General features: G+C 42.5%; 1 protein-coding gene across 11 annotated transcripts in view; it reads left to right on the plus strand.

Moving 5' to 3' along the window:
- The window catches only part of ldb2a (LIM domain binding 2a), a 105,550-nt gene that overhangs the window by 15,257 nt on the left and 73,408 nt on the right, over nucleotides 1-16,885 (plus strand). For 5 of the 11 annotated variants that reach the window (XR_009119596.1, XR_009119597.1, XR_009119598.1 and 2 more), the window contains 5 exons: nucleotides 1,705-1,870; nucleotides 2,710-2,840; nucleotides 7,745-7,842; nucleotides 10,382-14,240; nucleotides 14,922-15,358. Coding sequence is in view for 6 of the 11 variants with exons in the window: in XM_058049555.1 (XP_057905538.1) it covers nucleotides 15,358-15,489 (132 nt within the window). In the remaining 5 variants the exon portion in view is untranslated. Of the gene's footprint in view, nucleotides 1-1,704; nucleotides 1,871-2,709; nucleotides 2,841-7,744; nucleotides 7,843-10,381; nucleotides 14,241-14,921; nucleotides 15,490-16,885 lie in introns of those variants that run through there. The other 6 variants (XM_058049555.1, XM_058049575.1, XM_058049547.1 and 3 more) reach the window with 4 other exon arrangements.

The raw sequence follows: 16,885 nt of genomic DNA on the forward strand, positions 1-16,885 counted from the left end.
GTAATTTCTGCTAGTGTTTACCATGTTTAGATAATCTGATTATCTACGTGGCTCACGTCAACGTCCCACTTTGATTGGTTCTGTGTGAAATGGAATAGGCTGACAAATGCAGGCTCAACTGTGCGTCCCTGCTAATTCATTCAGTTTTGAACCCCACAAATTGTCTGTAATAATTTATAAACATGTGATAATACAGGTAAAATGTGCATACATGCTCATGTCTTTAGGCTTCGCTGTTCACTGTTTGAGATTTTGCACTTTACTCGGTGGTCTTTGAATGCACCATTGTGGTGTGCTAAGAAAGCAAGAACATTGCCATTATGATCATGGGTCACCTTACATTACCATTTATTATTACTTGAGAGTAAACAATGGCAATTGAAGGGAGAAGTGGAGGATTATTGGAGCTGAATAGGCGCTTCTTTTGTGATTGGAGGAGAACGTCAACGTTAAGCTAGCAGGGCGGTTTCGAGCTTTGCCGGCTCCTGGTCATTCAGGGTGGGGAAGCTCATTTTTTAATGTGTTTATTTATGTACAGTAAACCTCGGATATATCGGATTCAATAGTTCCCACAGGTTTTGTCCGATATAAGCGAAATCCGTTATATACGTATACCGGAAAATGTCCGTTTTATGCATATATCGGATTTATATCCGGTATATGCGTAAATCGGATTTTATCCGTTATAAAAAGGCACTTCCTTGACTATGTTTCCAATGTACCTGGACGCGCAGGCAACGCTGCAAACGCTGCAAATGACGTCGTATAGCGGCCTGTCACGATTCGGCGAATCGGAGCGCCACGATGCGGCCATCCGATATATGCGAGGGAAATTTAATGGAAATGCATTGGAACGGGACTGGAGATTTTGTCCGAAATAGGCGAAATCCGTTATAAAAAATCCGATATATGCAATGAATTTTATTGGAAATGCATTACAGAAAAATTGGTTCTTTTTTATCTGTCCGTTGTGAGCGAATTTCCGATATATCCGAGTCCGATATATCCGAGGTTTACTGTAGTATATATAATTGTACCCTTTGTTCCTTTACCCTGTCCTAACACAACGCTAGTTGTTTTTACCAAAGACAAAGTCACTGGTGATCGGGAAAGTCTCGGAATCAAACTTAGCTCACTTAGCTAGTGAGGGTTCCGCCTCACACAGATCATCCAATCAACATGCACAAACTGAGCGTCCAGGCCAGGCCACTGCCTCGTAGACCCCAGAGAGGCTGAGCATCCGATGGGCATGCCTAAGCCTAGCATTTATCCAATGACCGTCCAGTTTTGTGCAGTCGCTCTCCATTGACCGTTGATGAAAAGGAAGTCATAAGTAGCTGATTCTGAACAAAAGATGAAGGCATTCTAGCGCATATTTAGTCAATGAAATACGTATTTCACCACTTTTTGTTTTGCAGACATTTTAGGGGAAGCTGAGTTTCCTTTGCAGTCTTAGAGCGGTCACCACTGGTTCTGACGGGGATGTGTCCAAATTACGCAATTTATGGGCATCTCAGTTACTCTCTGATATCAGTAATTGCTGGTGGTCCGGTAACGTAACTCCCGCAAAGTGAATCTGAAGTCCTTTGCCCCCGTAGACTGAGGCCCCTGCAGACCTGAAGTGGACCAGAAAGAACGAATGGTTCACTGTAGGACGACGCAGTACGTGAAAACTCTGCTGTCTTTCTGCACCGGTACTTTCAGCTTTGCCAACCAGGACTGGAACACAGCGGCAGCTTCTGGCCTCACCTCCACGTGACCTCCCTCCGTCTCACCACTATTGGCAGGCGCTCGCGTCTGCGGCTCGCCTCGCCTCGCGGTCGCCAGCAACTCTCCTCTGAACGAGGTCCGCAACTGAGGAGACGATCAAGTGAGCTCCGTTTTGCTGCTACAGCTCCTCCATAAAGAGCATGTTCCCCCCCACCCCAAAAAAAAAACATCTGCAGCAGAGTGAGCAGTGCGGGGGAAGGGGGTGATGTGGGGGTGGTGGGAGGCGGGGGGTGAGAGAGGGGGAGCAGAGATGTAAGGGGGGGAGCGGCAGGCAGTAGAATCTGACGAGGACTTTTGAAAGGCTAAATCCCAAAGAGAGCGCTACTGCCGCCTCGGTTTATTGCCAAACCAAACTGAGACCCGCAGGAAGAAGCTCGCTCAAATGCTAACTTCTATTCATTTTCTCGTCACATATTCCATATTCCAACTTCTTGTGTGTGTTTTAATGCAATAATAATAATTGTCTATGATCAGATCCAAACATCAGCTCTGCTTGTGTAACATCCGCCGCAGCAGTGTGCCGCTTCAATCCCGCTGAGGCCGACAGCGCTTTACAATCCGTGTGACTGCTAATCCCATTGGAACAGTGGAGGTAATCTGCAACACTGGGATTGCTCTGATTGGAGATCCCATCGAGGCTCAACGGGAACAGAAAATGGGATTGGGATCCATCCCTGCCTTGACTGGTCGACAAGATAAAGACTTCCCACGTCATCAGGCTATGCCGCAAATGTATTTTACACGTCAGCACAACTATGTAGTACTGCCGGGTACTCTTTCTAGTACTTAGTTGGAGTGCCAAACTAATGATGGTCACTCATAGGTGGAGCCAGTTAGTCATTGTGAGAATACATGTAGGATCCACATAGACCTGGTTTAGACCTTGTTTGAGATGTTTGTGGTCAAGGAGAGACTCACCATGCACTTGAATCCATTTAGCAGAGACCACGCATGGACTCAACCATCACACAGGAGCTGCTGTCAGACACTCTCTACTCACTGTTGCTGGCGCTCTTCTAACAGTCAAGCTGATGTCACGCACGCCACTTCCCTGCCCCTGCTTCTTAAAGGTACACACACCCAAGTCACAGATACTGCTTTAGACTTCATATATCTTTTATTTATCCATTTTTATACATGAAAATGCTTAATTTTGACCAATAACACATACAATTTGCTTAAATATGCATATGTTTTTTTAAACTAATAATAGACCATATTGAACCACAAAACCGATAATTTTTTAATAAATTTTTTAAAAACCCAGATAGAATGGGGGTGTGATGATCAAAGCGTGTTGTAGTGAGGGATGCCTGTATATGCACTTGGAGTTGTTTACTGCATGTAAATGTACATCTTATGGGGAAAAGAAGGGCGGTGTACACCCTGGACTGGTCGCCAGCCCATTACAGGACTATGGTATATTATTAGTGAAATAATATGTAGTATTCCATTACTGACACATGACATCGCATAGCATGTTCGACACAATAGAGTGAAAAGAAGCTCTCCTCCCATTCCATGTGGAAGTGGTAAGCTTTTGGCTTCTTTGTCCTTCGTCCCCATTCCATTTTAAACTCTTTCTAAACTTTAGAATACTGTAAATAAATTGGACTATTTAGGTTGCTTGCTAGCTTGCTAATGGTTAAAGCTTGTGTCCACATTTGAGCAATGTGGCATAAACAGAAAATAATAGCAGCATAAAGATGACTACTTTAATAATGAGTAGAAATTGTATTCAGAAAGTCATCATCAGGGTTTTCTATGCTCGTATCTGACTCTACAGTAAAGCTAGACATTTTGGAGCGGCCTTTTATTGTGGCCAACCTCAGCATTTTGACCTCTGTGAGGTGGATGGCTTAGCTCGTCTTACTGACACAGATTTGTGAACAATTTTGGAAGGAAATATAACTTTTGTGTACATGTTAGTACATGGTATGAGTTCAGCAAAAGTGTTGCATGTCAGTCATTGGGTCTTTGGATTCATGTTTGCTGTATTAACACCTGTTATGTTGTCTATCATGGGCTGTATACCCCCCATTATGTTGTCTATCAATGGCTGTTATGTTGTCTATCATGGGCTGTATACCCCCATTGTGTTGTCTATCATGGGCTGTATACCCCCGTTATGTTGTCTATCATGGGCTGTATACCCCTGTTATGTTGTCTATCATGGGCTGTATACCCCTGTTATGTTGTCTATCATGGGCTGTATACCCCCGTTATGTTGTCTATCAATGACTGTTCATCATGGCCTTATCTGCAGCGTAGGTCGATGCCATGGCTGTACATGATGCATGTAGGTCTGACCGCATCCCAATTTTTGCTCCTGTGCTCATGTCGTTCCACAAAAAAGCGTGTTTATTCCGCCTCTTAAGTTTGGGGCCGCCTCTCAGCCATCGCCCCCCCCCCCCCCCCCCCTCCCTCCTCGCTGCACAGGGACACCAATAGATGGAGCTGTGGCTTTGAGGAAGAGGAGCACGACTGTCTCCTCCACACTTGAAGTTGAGACACAAGTGAGAGGAAACGCTGCAGTTTCTAAATCTGCGGGGCAACTCATTAGCGGCCCAACATCGACGTGTGTTTGGATTCACAGAGCGCCGCCGCGGCCCGTCGCTGCCCCGTCCCCCGTGTGGACGCTGCGGCTATTAAGTTAATGATGGCTTCTAGATGGTTCCCTGTGAGAAGAAGAAGGAGTGTGTGTCTTCCAGCTAGTGGTCACTTTACTCAAAGCCGCCGAGAGACGTTCCCTCAAAAGCCAACCTTGGGGGGGGGGTGAATGTGGCAGCACATGTTTTGCATCTTTGTGTGTGTGTTTGTGTGTAGGTTTCCTGCTGCGTGGTGCGGCCGGGGAGCACCAGCGAGGGTAAAATTCCATTCTCTCGACGACGGATAGCTCAGCATTCTGCATGAGCCAATTCCCGGGAGATGTCTCTCTCGCTTTCTCTCTCTCTCTCTCTCTTTCTCTCGCTCGCTCGCTCTCTTTCTCTCTCTCCATGTCCTCCAGACAGCCGAGCCCAGGCACACAGGCTCAGGCTCGCTTATTACCTGACCTGGAGGGGGGGGGGGTGTTGGTGGTGGTTTGAGGAGGAGGATGGTGGGGCTGTTGGGGGTGGTGGTGGTGGTGAGAGGACGAGGGGGGGCAGAGATGGAGAATGGAGGAGAGGAGGGGGGTGGTTGTTGAGCCCAGGGAGGAAGCGGTGGTGGGGGGGGTTGTTGGGAATTATGGGCTTGTGTGTGTGTGTGTGTGTCTGTGCACGCGTGTGTGTGTGCTTGAGTCTGAGTGTGATCAGGGGTGATGGGTTGTGTGGATGTGTGTGTGCGTGCGTTTCTGTTTATGTGTGTGCATGAATGTGTGTGCGTACAAGACTGAACTGGTAGAAAATATTAACTCTTTGCTCCCTGCACTGCTGCACGTCGTCCAAACTAACTAAACGTGTGTGTATGTGTGTGCGCATGCATGTTTTGATGTTTTATTCTGCATGTGTTTGTGTGTGTCCAAGCCATCACTGGTAGAAATATGAAATGTTTGCTCCCCCGCTGTATAAATATGACAGGGAATGTCCAAAATGCAAATGTCTAACAAGAATGTACGAGTGTGTTTGCCTGTCAGTTTTTGTTTTTCTGTTTTTGTGCGGCACAACTCTTGACACGCCCACCTTGATTGCAGGGACATTTTGGCTGGCCCACACCAGAATGATGCTAGGATCAACTCCTTTTGCCCTCTGTGACTGCGTGTGCACAGGTTAGCTTCTGAAATGCAAATTCACTGATTTTTGGTTAAAAATCTCAGAAAATTTAATGTAAAACATCTTACTCATGCTAAGTCAGGAGTAGTTCATAAATACGCCCCAACCAGGCATGTAATGATGTGAAAATGTCACAATTATTATGACCAGAATAATCGTGTTTATCATTATTATCACAATATTGTTGAATCAGCTCAAAATGTTTAAAAAGTACTGATGCACACTGAAGCTATTAACAAAGATTTGTGTGGCAGCTGTAGCATTACAGTTGCCTGCTGCACGTCCACTCAGTAAATAAGCCAAAAACAAATGTATTATTATTATGATTATATGATTATTATTCTGGTCTGCCAGAAACACACACTAACTTTACTCCTTTAAACTCCTGCTGCAGTGTTTCAGCCAAAATGTTTTTTTATTCTCCAAATGAAGCAGATCTATGTCAGTCTTTCTGTCACACTCAAATTCAAAAGCAGCATAGGCAATAATGAAGTAGCAGCGCTCATACACAACAAAAACCCACAAAAACAATATCTCATTTTGCTCTGCGCCAGTATGTTGTGTGCAGGAATATTCCCCCTGTCTCCGACAGCACCCAATAACACGTTGGCCTGTTAGTAACGTTAGCAAACACTTAACTTGAGTCTACTTTATTGATAAACTATCACAGAGATGGCTCATCATCTTGGAAGTATTTGCCCTGTTCACTGAGACTTTTGTTTCTGCATTTTATAGTTTGATTATCTTCAGTTACTATTCTACGCTAGTCCTTAATATGTGCGAACTTCAGATCTTGTTTTTTAACTGGGGAAGACAATGTCAGGATTACTGTTTAGGGGGTGTCGTACCCCTTTGTAAACATTGCAGACTGTTTTGATTATCACTCACAGTTTTACGATAATTTGAATATGAAATTGTAATACTGACCGGTGGGAGTTTTACTGTGGTTCATCATTAATACCGGTAATTGCTTCATCCATATGAGTAGTCCAACACAGGTAAAATACAGTACAGCATGCCACTGTTACAAAAGACCACAATTCTTAGCGGTTGACGTATCTGTGCTGTCGGGATATTGCACTTTGTTTGGCGATCGTCGGACACGCCATGTTTGTGTTTGCCTACTGAAGCACTACCTTAAAAAATTGCAGCAAGGTGAACAGAAGTAATACTATATGATGGTAAATTAATTTGTCCCCAAATTTAGTTTTTTCTGTTATAATTTGTATAATTCTCTGTTTTAACTCTGACACTTATTTTACCAGCATAGAGTGTGTGATTTTTGTCCATTCATTAAATGCAAAAATCCTTACATTTATTCATGCAATACATCATTAGGCAATTTTGCTTTGTTAACTTTTTTAATGAGATGTCAGCTTCAGCATACATTGCTACAAAATCCTCAACAAACTGTAATGGCTGTGCTTTTGGTTAAGGAAGTCCAAGTCACTGATGAAATTCCAATTATGGTAATAATGTAATCTATTTTTTACATTACCCTTATTTTGTTTGCACAATTAGACGGGATGTATCTTACAACGCTCTTATTTTGAAGGCCGGTAGTGTGTTGTATGTGTGTGTGTGTTAAGAATGTCTGTTGACAGTTAATACAGGCTAAGTTACGAGCAAAAATAAATGCCTATTGTCCTTATTTCACTCAGCATTGGTATGACGTCAGCGGGCATCGTAAAGAATTAGGAAGAAAGCAACACAACACGGTGTAAACACACACTAAAAATCAAGCTAGCTAAATCAAGCTAGCTTACAGTCACACACATTTTGATGTTTTTTTTTTTTTTTGCCTGTGTTTGAGGTTGTGTTTGTAAGGAGATTCCGCCACGATTGAGCGGTTGTGTGCGAAATACTTCCCCACACAAACGCTTCTTGTCACAATTACAGTATTTTACAATTAAATAATGGGAGCTAATAATTCTAGCAATCAAGCCGTATGAATTATATAGACACGACTTGGCCTGATAGCCTCTAGCGCAAGCCAGGCGATCAGTTTAAAGGTCTATCTCCCATTTCATGTGTTTGTAGTGGTGAGTATCTATACATTTTATGCTTTAAATGTGTGGAGCATATTTAGCACTTAAAGTGCTCATGACACCAAAACACATGTTAATGTTGTTATGGTTCCCGTGAAAAATGACATTGAAAGGCATATGCCCTGTGTTTGACGTGCTGAGATATTTACCATTTGTTACAATTTTTCTCACTTCCAGTACTGGAACAGCAAGACACCAGAAGAACTCGCCTCAAAGCTGCCGTCCACACCAACGCTACCCCGTTTTTATGGTCCAGTTCGGGATGAATTGCTGTGGTTTGTTATATACTTTTATTCTATTACACCCACTTGTTGTGTTGAATGCTTTTCAATGAGTAAGCTTGTTCACCTTTCCAAAAGACACCATTCGCCTTGTCAGATGCGTTGGCAAACTTCAAATATTTCAATACTGTCCCTCAGATAGAAATAAAAAGTCAAAAACCCACAAGGTTTTGGAAAAGCGTGCCAAGGTGGCAGCAAATCAGTCCACATTTCTTCTGCTCATATTGTCGATAGCAGTAGGCAGCCTGGTGCTGGCGGTGTGGATTCCTAACTGATGTGCTAGCTAGGCAGCGAAAGTGCTATCTGTCGTAGCTTGCAACGATAAATCCAAGAGGTCGTTTTTGATTGCAGCATCACTACCATGCTTAGAATTATAATAGCTCTTTAATGACAAATTACTAGCTAAACAACAACCATCAGTATGTAGTAATTACAACAGTCTCTTTTATTGCAAATGTAGATCCAAAATGGAAGAAAAACATAGACATATTTACGGGCGAATGAAGAAGCCATGCAGTATCGCTGTCCCCAACTTTTTCCACTAAGAGGCGCAGAGTAAAAATGGTTTAAATGTGACTATATTGACTATAAATGTGTTATATTTATAGAAAAAGCAATGCCAGGCGTATTACTATTATGATTATTAAGCCTTAATAGTTTCAACATTTCATCTTTTACTTGTTAGATTACACCTTTTTCGCTATTCTTTTCAGTTTTAATTGTATTTTTAAAATCTGCCGCAGGCCAATTAAAAAAAAAAAGTGTTTGCCACAAATTGGCCACCCCTGTGTAGATGTGTGTCTGGCCATTAAAAGCTATTGAATTCCATTTTATGAGGGTATTAAAGTGTAGATGTTTATATTTGTGTTAAAGTTTTATCTGTGGAAGGTTTATTTAAGTGTATCATTTGTACGTGTAGGAAAGCATTGCACGGAACTAAGGATTTCGACCCTGCTACAGTATGTGTGCATGCATGTATTTGTGTATAGTTGAATGGGCCAGATTCTGTATGAATGATTGCGTGTTTCAGTGGGCTCACTTGTGTTTTCATGCATATGTGTGTGCGTGCGTGTGTGTGTGTGCATCCAAGCCAGAAGTGCCACGATATAATCATTCTTTACTCAACTGCGGTGAAAACAAGAATGCGGGCGTCTCAAAAGCTAGTTTGCATCGTGCACACAAGGACGCGTCGCTACCTTGTCTCACAGAACGCCCGTGTTGACATACAATAATGTTTTCTATAGGCGGCCTGAAGCGTCAATGGGGAAAAAAACTTGGTGGTATACTTAGCTTTCACGCCAACAGGCTGTTTGAGAAACACAACTAAAAGCTTCCGCTGCGTCTCTGCCCTTGTCTATTTGCGCTAATTCGTCATCCCTCGCGTACAAATAGGACTTTGTCGACTCAGTTGGCTATGAGTTGTGAGGACAAGGCGTAATTGAAAGGCGCTTTTCAATTATCATTTGTTTAACTTCAATAATGAAATAAAAAATACAGGGTCCTTCAAAGTTTTACTTGAGTTTATTATTATTATTATTATTCATTCATTCATTTTCTACCGCTTTTTCCTCACGAGGGTCGCGGGGGGGCTGTAGCCTATCCCAGTTGTCTTCGGGCGAGAGGCGGGGTACACCCTGGACTGGTCGCCAGCCAATCACAGGGCACATATAGACAAACAACCACTCACATTCATATTATTATTATTATTATGGGTGGCACGGCGGTCTAGTGGTTAGCGCGCAGACCTCACAGCTAGGAGACCAGGGTTCAATTCCACCCTCGGCCATCTCTGTGTGGAGTTTGCATGTTCTCCCCGTGCATGCGTGGGTTTTCTCCGGGTACTCCGGTTTCCTCCCACATTCCAAAAACATGCTAGGTTAATTAGCGACTCCAAATTGTCCATAGGTATGAATGTGAGTGTGAATGGTTGTTTGTCTATATGTGCCCTGTGATTGGCTGGCGACCAGTCCAGGGTGTACCCCGCCTCTCGCCCGAAGACAGCTGGGATAGGCTCCAGCACCCCCGCGAGCCTCGTGAGGAAAAGCGGTAGAAAATGAATGAACGGATGATGATTTATTATTATTATTATTATTATTATTATTATTATTATTATTATTATTATTATTATTATTATTATTATTATTATTATTATTATTATTATTATTATTATTATTATTATTATATCCAGCAGCTGAGAGGTAAGAGGGGACTGAGGAGGAGGAGGAGGAAGAGGGAGCGGGTGAAAAAAAAAAAATCACTCACGGCAAAATGCAAATGAGCCTGGAAGCTATTACGATGCTAATGAGATTCCACCATAGAAGTTGCTGCTCCGGTATTCAGGGTATATTTCATCCATATTTGGTTGTGCTGAAAATAGCTTTTGAAGTTTATATACCCACAACCAGTTTCATTCGGAGGTATTTGAAATGTTTTTGGTTGAGTTTAGTACCTGGCTTCCGCCGCCGCTTTGTTTTATTAAAACCATTCACGAGCATCAACAATGAAAGCTTTAATTGTCTGTGTTCCCTCACAGCTACATCTTTATCGAGTCACCGTGGCGGAAAAACAGGATAAGGTGCGTTCAGGGCTTCCTCGGAACAGGTGCCGCCGCCGCTGCCGCCGCCGCTGCAGCATCGGTGCGTTCAGGTGCAAAACCTGTGGCTGCCTGGGTGCGTGATGTTGGTGTGTATGTGTGGAAAAAACAGGTAGGCTGGGAGATAGGGTGCGTTGCCATAGTAACACAGAGAGGGGAGCCCGGCAGAAGCAGATTGTCTACACGTGTCCTGACCCATTTCCATTGTCACCCGCTAGTGTTTGGTCTCCCTCAATCTCCATGTTTTTACAACTCATCCTCCAGCTTCGATCCGGGTGGTCAAGGCTCGGTACGCATGGTGCCAACTCTGGAGGTACATTTTGTTTCCTGTGGAGTGGCTCCATGCATGTGGATGAGTGCTTAGTAATGCTGTCTCCCGGAAACTTGTGGCATCCAATCAGTTTGGGCCTAACTGTGTAGAGTTACGTGGGTTTTCTACCGCAGCCCATAGACTCGTACTGTTTATTTATTGTGCCGTTAGCTTGTCATGAACGTGTGTGAGAGTCATTGACGTCTGCCTTTTTTAACAGTGTTAAAAACATGCACGATTACTTCATTTAAATTGTCTTCAATGTTTTAAAAGCATGCATGTTCCCTAAATTATCATTTTAAAAGGTCTTGTATGTTAAGTTCGATGAAAACTCTAAAAAAAAACAAAAAAAAAACATGCACAGTGGTGTGAAAAAGTGTTTACCCCCCTCTTGAACTCATTTTTTTTTTTGCATGTTTGTCACACTGACATGTTTCAGACCATGAACCAAATTCAATGCCAACACAAAATGCAGTTTTTAAATTCAACTTTTTATTATTAAAGCAGAAAAAAACAGATCTGAAGCTACATTCAGAACAATCCCTGTGTGAAAAAAGTGATTGCCCCCTAAAAATAATAACTGGGTGGGCAACACAACTGTTTGCAATGAGTCTCTTACAGCGCTTTGGGGTAATTGTGGTTGGCCACCCACTCCTGGGAAGGTTCACCACTGTTCCATGTGTTCACCATTTGTGGATAATGCCTCTCACTGTGGTTTGCTGGAGTCCCAAAGCTTTAGAAATAGCTTTATAGCCTTTTCCAGACCGATAGATCTTAATTAATCTCAGTTAACTCATGTTTTAAAGAGGGGGGGCAATCACTTTTTTCACACAGGGCCATGTAGTTCTGGATTTCTTTTCTCCCTTAATAGTAGAAAATTAAATATAAAAACTACGTTTTGCGTTTATTTGTGTTGTCATTGACTAAAAATGTAATTTGTTTGATGATCGGAAACATAAAAATATTTGTCAGTGTTTTTAAGGCTTACAAAACAAACATGTTCAGTCCAATGAAGGTTTAAAATGATCTTTATGGTTTAGAAATCCAATGACTAGCTTGTCTTTAATGTTAAAAAAAAACTTGTATTTCTGGTCAATTAGATTGAATTGTTGTCCATGTTTATAAGATAGCATTCATTCAATGCTGTCCAGACCAAAAATGGAGTCTCCAAGCTGCTGTGATTGATGACGGTCTTTATGCCAAAGGCTGAGGTCAATGATACAGTACAACCATTTTATCACTCTACCTCTCTACGCTCCTAGTTGTTAATGGGTCATCATAATAGCTGGGATTGTGGTTCAAGATTTAAGCAAGGACCATGCTGATTCTGAATTTCTCAGGAACTTACTGATTATTTTTCATGTTTACAATAGCCGGACAATAGCAAATGCTAATAACGAGTGTGGTGTAAAGTTAACAGAATGTTTGTTTAATGTGTGTTTTTGTTTTGAGTGGGAGGAGCCGGCTCGCAATGCAACACCCGCGTATGAACGTGCAGGTCCAGTTTACCAGTAGTTTTAATCAACAGTTTAATAAACAAAGCATCCAGTTGAATATGGAAATGCAAATGGGAGCCGCTCACTTGAACGTATGGCGCCTTCAGTGGAGTGTGAAGCGCTTTAGGCGAGCAAGCAAATCCTGTTAGAAATGTCAATTGAAAAGGTCTAGAGATATTAAAAAATGTAGTTTTTAATTAAAGCTTTATTAATAGATTTTTCAAACTTTTTTTTTTTTTTTAATGAATTACCCGAGCGGATGCCTGAGGCGTTTGGATTACAACAGTTATCTCGCTCGATACCAACTGCACCACCCCCCCTCCCTCCCTCCCTGCTCCTCGTCTTCCCACATTCAGCCATTTTGGATTAAAAGTCAGACTTCATAAATGCCGTTCATTAATTCCGAGTGCAAGCTTTTCATGTGAGCGTTCCGACTCAGCGTTACGTGTCTTGTTTATTTTTAGATAAGCGAGAGGCTACTTTGCAGCCCCTGACGGAGGAAATCTTCATGGTAATTGTCGTTGTTGCTACACCCTGGAAAAACCACGACATGGTGTTATTGACACACGCTGGACTCAATTAGACGACCTTTGTCCTGCACAGTCACACGTGTTTAATACAGTCTGGCTATGACATTGTTAACTACCAGTGTTAGCTTTACGTTTACCAAATAAATGACATATACAGTCCTTATCAGACCAGATGAAGGACTGCAAGCGTTTCTATTATGCACTGTTGGATCGTCATACAACGTCTGCTAGAGACGGCTTTAAAGAACTGAAACTTACACGAGAAACGTTGCACTGAAAGTTGATTTTCTGATGAGAAAAAAATGTAACCTTGACTGTCTAATGGCTTACGTTACTGACAAGGAGATTCCACCTGAGATGTTTTCCACACGGCACAGTGAAGGTGGAGCTACCATGATCTGGGCTGTTTTGTCCTTTTTTTTTCTCTCTCCCTCTCTTTAGTCACACCTCACTTTTATTTAAATAATTTGTATCTTTATTTTATTTTACACTTTTATTGCAGTCATTTTTCTCTGTATTATTATAATTTTTTTTTACAATTTTATTTAAGTAATTTGTATTTCTTTGTTTTATTTAAGTCATTTTTATTATATTTATTTTGATTTTTTTCACACATTTAGGTACTTTTTATTTTTTTTAACATATATGCTTTACTTTATGTAATTATTTAATTTGCTTACACTTTTATTTAAGTTAAACCAAGCAATGCTATTTGTTTTGTTTTTTTTAATCACCAGAGTTATTGTTTGACACATGAATACTCATAATTACATGAATTAACAAATAATGCAATAATCAATTTAAATAACTTTTGTGTTCCGAACCAAGTTGAGAGCCTCTACTATCTATATTTTGAAGATATAAAAGGTAGTTAACTGATAATGTAGGATGATTTATAAAGGCAAAGGCAATAGGATGTAATAGGCTACCAGCCTTTTCCCACTGTAAAGATATTTAAAATATATATATATTCTAAAAAAAAAAAGTGCTCCAATCATCCATACAAAGTCATTAATCTCGCTTTATTGTACTTAGAATGGTGGAAGAGATTTAGTATGATTTCTTCTATAATTTTTTTTTTTGTTGTCCTTTTTGAATTGAACAGTGGTGCTTCAGATTGTGCAGGAGCGTCAAACGGCCGGTGTGGAGATGTTGGAGGGGGAATCCCTCATGACTGACGGCCCTCGTCTGTGTGGTAGTGACTGGTCTTTTCAACAGGATGATGCTGACAAAGGACTTCTTCCAGAGGAATAACCTCAGCCTTTTGGACCATCCTGCATGTTCCCCTGATATAAATCCAGTTGAGAACATTTGGGAATGGATGGCAAAGGAAGTTTACAAAAATGCACATCAGTTCCAGACAGTAGATGCCCTCCGTGAAGCCATCTTCACCACTCTGGACCAACATTCCCACTAGCGTCCTGGAAACACTGACATCAAACATCCCCAAACCAACTTTTGTGGTGAGTAACAAGAATGGTGCAGGTTCTTCTGTTTCTATTTTAGGGAGGTTTCAGGGTTTTCTTGAGCTACGGTCTTAAACCTTTGATCAGTTGATGAACAGCCTATTTCGCTTTAATGCTCATCATTGATTTCATTTTTTTGCCTTATTTTTATTCCTTCTTTTTGCATTTTGAAGCTCTGCTTAGACGCTCCTTCTGATCCAACAATACAAAATGTAAATTCTTGCAATTTTTCCACTAATATTTGGATCAGGAGTGTACTGTGTGTACTACACATAATATTTTGTATCACGTTTGATGGTGGCATGTGATGATCTAATCTAATAAGAGTCACATTTAGTGCAAATGTTGATTCGAAATCAGGCGAAAAACAAAGCCAAGCGAGTAGGAGGCTTTGGAGGAGCGAGTCATGTATGAAAAGTACATATTTTTAATTTTTGTTAAATGACTTGTGGATTTTGGCATTTGGTTGGTGTTGCCGTGACGTAATCCCAGCTAAATACAGAAGCTACTGCACTGCTTTAAACAATCAATGTTGTTTTTTTCCTGCAAAAAACTTGTTTTTTTTGGGAGCTATTATTCATTTAGCAGCATTTTTATTACTGTGCTACAGTACTTGCAGTGTACAAGTGTTCCTAATATTTTGTCCCTCTCACGTGACATTGTCATCTTTGTTAACAGCTCCTCTGTTGGGTCGGGTGTAACTAATGAAGTGGCCGTGGGACGTGACGTCATCACACGTCGCAGGCTGGCATGTATACGTGAACTTTGCAAAGAGTGCAAAAAACTCAGTCAGGGGGGATCTTCGTGGAGGGAGCAGGAAACACGACCCCCCCCTCCTTCCCTCCAGCACCACCACATCTGCACCCCCCCCCCTCCCTCGCCTTCCTCCCTCCCTCTTCTTCCTCCTCCTCTTCCTCGCTGTAGCAGCCAACTAGGCAGGCCAAGTTGCAGAGTGCAGCTCAGCCTCCTCGACCGCGGCTGCTAACCGCCGGGGGTCCCTGCAGAGGAGCGCCCGCGCCTCCATGTGCGTGTCCTGCGCTGCGTGCTGAGATCGCGCCGCCCGCTCCCCCCCCCTCCCCAATTCGCCGTCGGTCCGGCCGGCCAGCCCGCCACCATGTCCAACCCCAACCACGACCCGTTCTACTCGTCCCCTTTCGGACCGTTCTACAGGAGACACTCGCCCTACATGGTCCAGCCCGAGTACCGGATCTACGAGATGAACAAGCGCCTGCAGACGCGCACCGAGGTGAGTGGAGCACAGCAGCCCGCCAGAGGAGCTCCTTGCTCGGGTCCGGTGCTGCTGTGGAGCTCGGGGCGGGGGGTGGTTTGGGACGGGTACTGTGGTACTAGATGTTGCTGAAAGTGAAAGTGGGGCTTCTGCTGCTGGAGTGCACGAATGTAGAAGCATGGCACGAAGTGTTGAAGGAAGATGGTGCGTTCAGGTGCACAATTAGTTGGCTTCATTAGTTAGCTCACCTGAAGCAGTCAGGTGAAATGACACTTCGCAAATTTAGTGTGGACTTTTGACAGGAGTCATGTCTTGTTTTTAAACAATGTGCTTATATTTTTCGTTATGCATGCATAGACATAACTGCATGTTTTATTGGACCGGTTTGAAATCGAATACAATACTTAGGCGTCACGTGAGGACTTTCCCTTCACACTTAACTTGCACTTAAGTGGGGTGGCCTTTGACCCACCCCCTCAATGATCCTATTAGTTTATTTACATACAGTTTCCTGACATATGGCTACTAGATTATGAATTATATGGCATCTTTCAGAATGCATCTTTTTCTATTTTAACTACAGCTATGGATTATATTCTATATCACTTTAAGCTGTTAGTTCCTTAAATCTTCTGACAAAAACAAAAGGATATTTCATTTGCAAAAACCAAACTACTTTAATGACGTAAGTATGACTTAAATGGGATATTTTTGGTGTGTATATGTTGCCTGAATATAGTTTTTTTTTTCATTTGCAAATCCAATCTTGAGTTATTGCAGCAGCAGCAGCAGCAAGCTTGCAGATGGTGACTTTTCCTTAAGAGGAACTTAAAGCGGAGCGAGGCTGCGCTGCTGAGAGTCTGCATGTTGCATTATTCATGGGAGCGGTCCGAGCCCCCGTTAGACCTCGACTCCTGTACCATACAAACCCGGCTCGTGCACACACACATGCACGCGCACACAACAGCATAAAGTGCCATAAAACATGCAACACACACAGACACACACCTGCACAATCCAATGAATTTCTATCCCAAATTGTAAGACTTCCAAATGCTTATGATGGATGAGATCTGCTTCCAACATGTCGACCCCTCTCATTTGGCTGAATTAGTCAACCTAAATATTAAGCAGCTCTCAGGTTAATGCAGTGTTAAATGAACAGCTCTGAGAGTGTCAATCAAACCGAACCCTTATTGTGGATGTTTACTTCTGCAAGGCAAGGTGAGCTGCAATGATGATGCATGCTGAAGGTTTCCTCAGGCTGCTTCTTTTCATCAGCGCGTCACCCCTTGGCCGGGCTCAAGGTTAAAACTGACCACCCTCCCATTCCACCCCTCCTCATGTGTCAGAATAGGTGCAGGGTCAGGTCCACAGTGTGTTCTCAAGCAGAAAACACCTCATATTCTCCATC

Source organism: Doryrhamphus excisus, chromosome 2 (assembly GCF_030265055.1).
Source record: "Doryrhamphus excisus isolate RoL2022-K1 chromosome 2, RoL_Dexc_1.0, whole genome shotgun sequence".
Lineage (NCBI taxonomy): Eukaryota > Metazoa > Chordata > Actinopteri > Syngnathiformes > Syngnathidae > Doryrhamphus > Doryrhamphus excisus.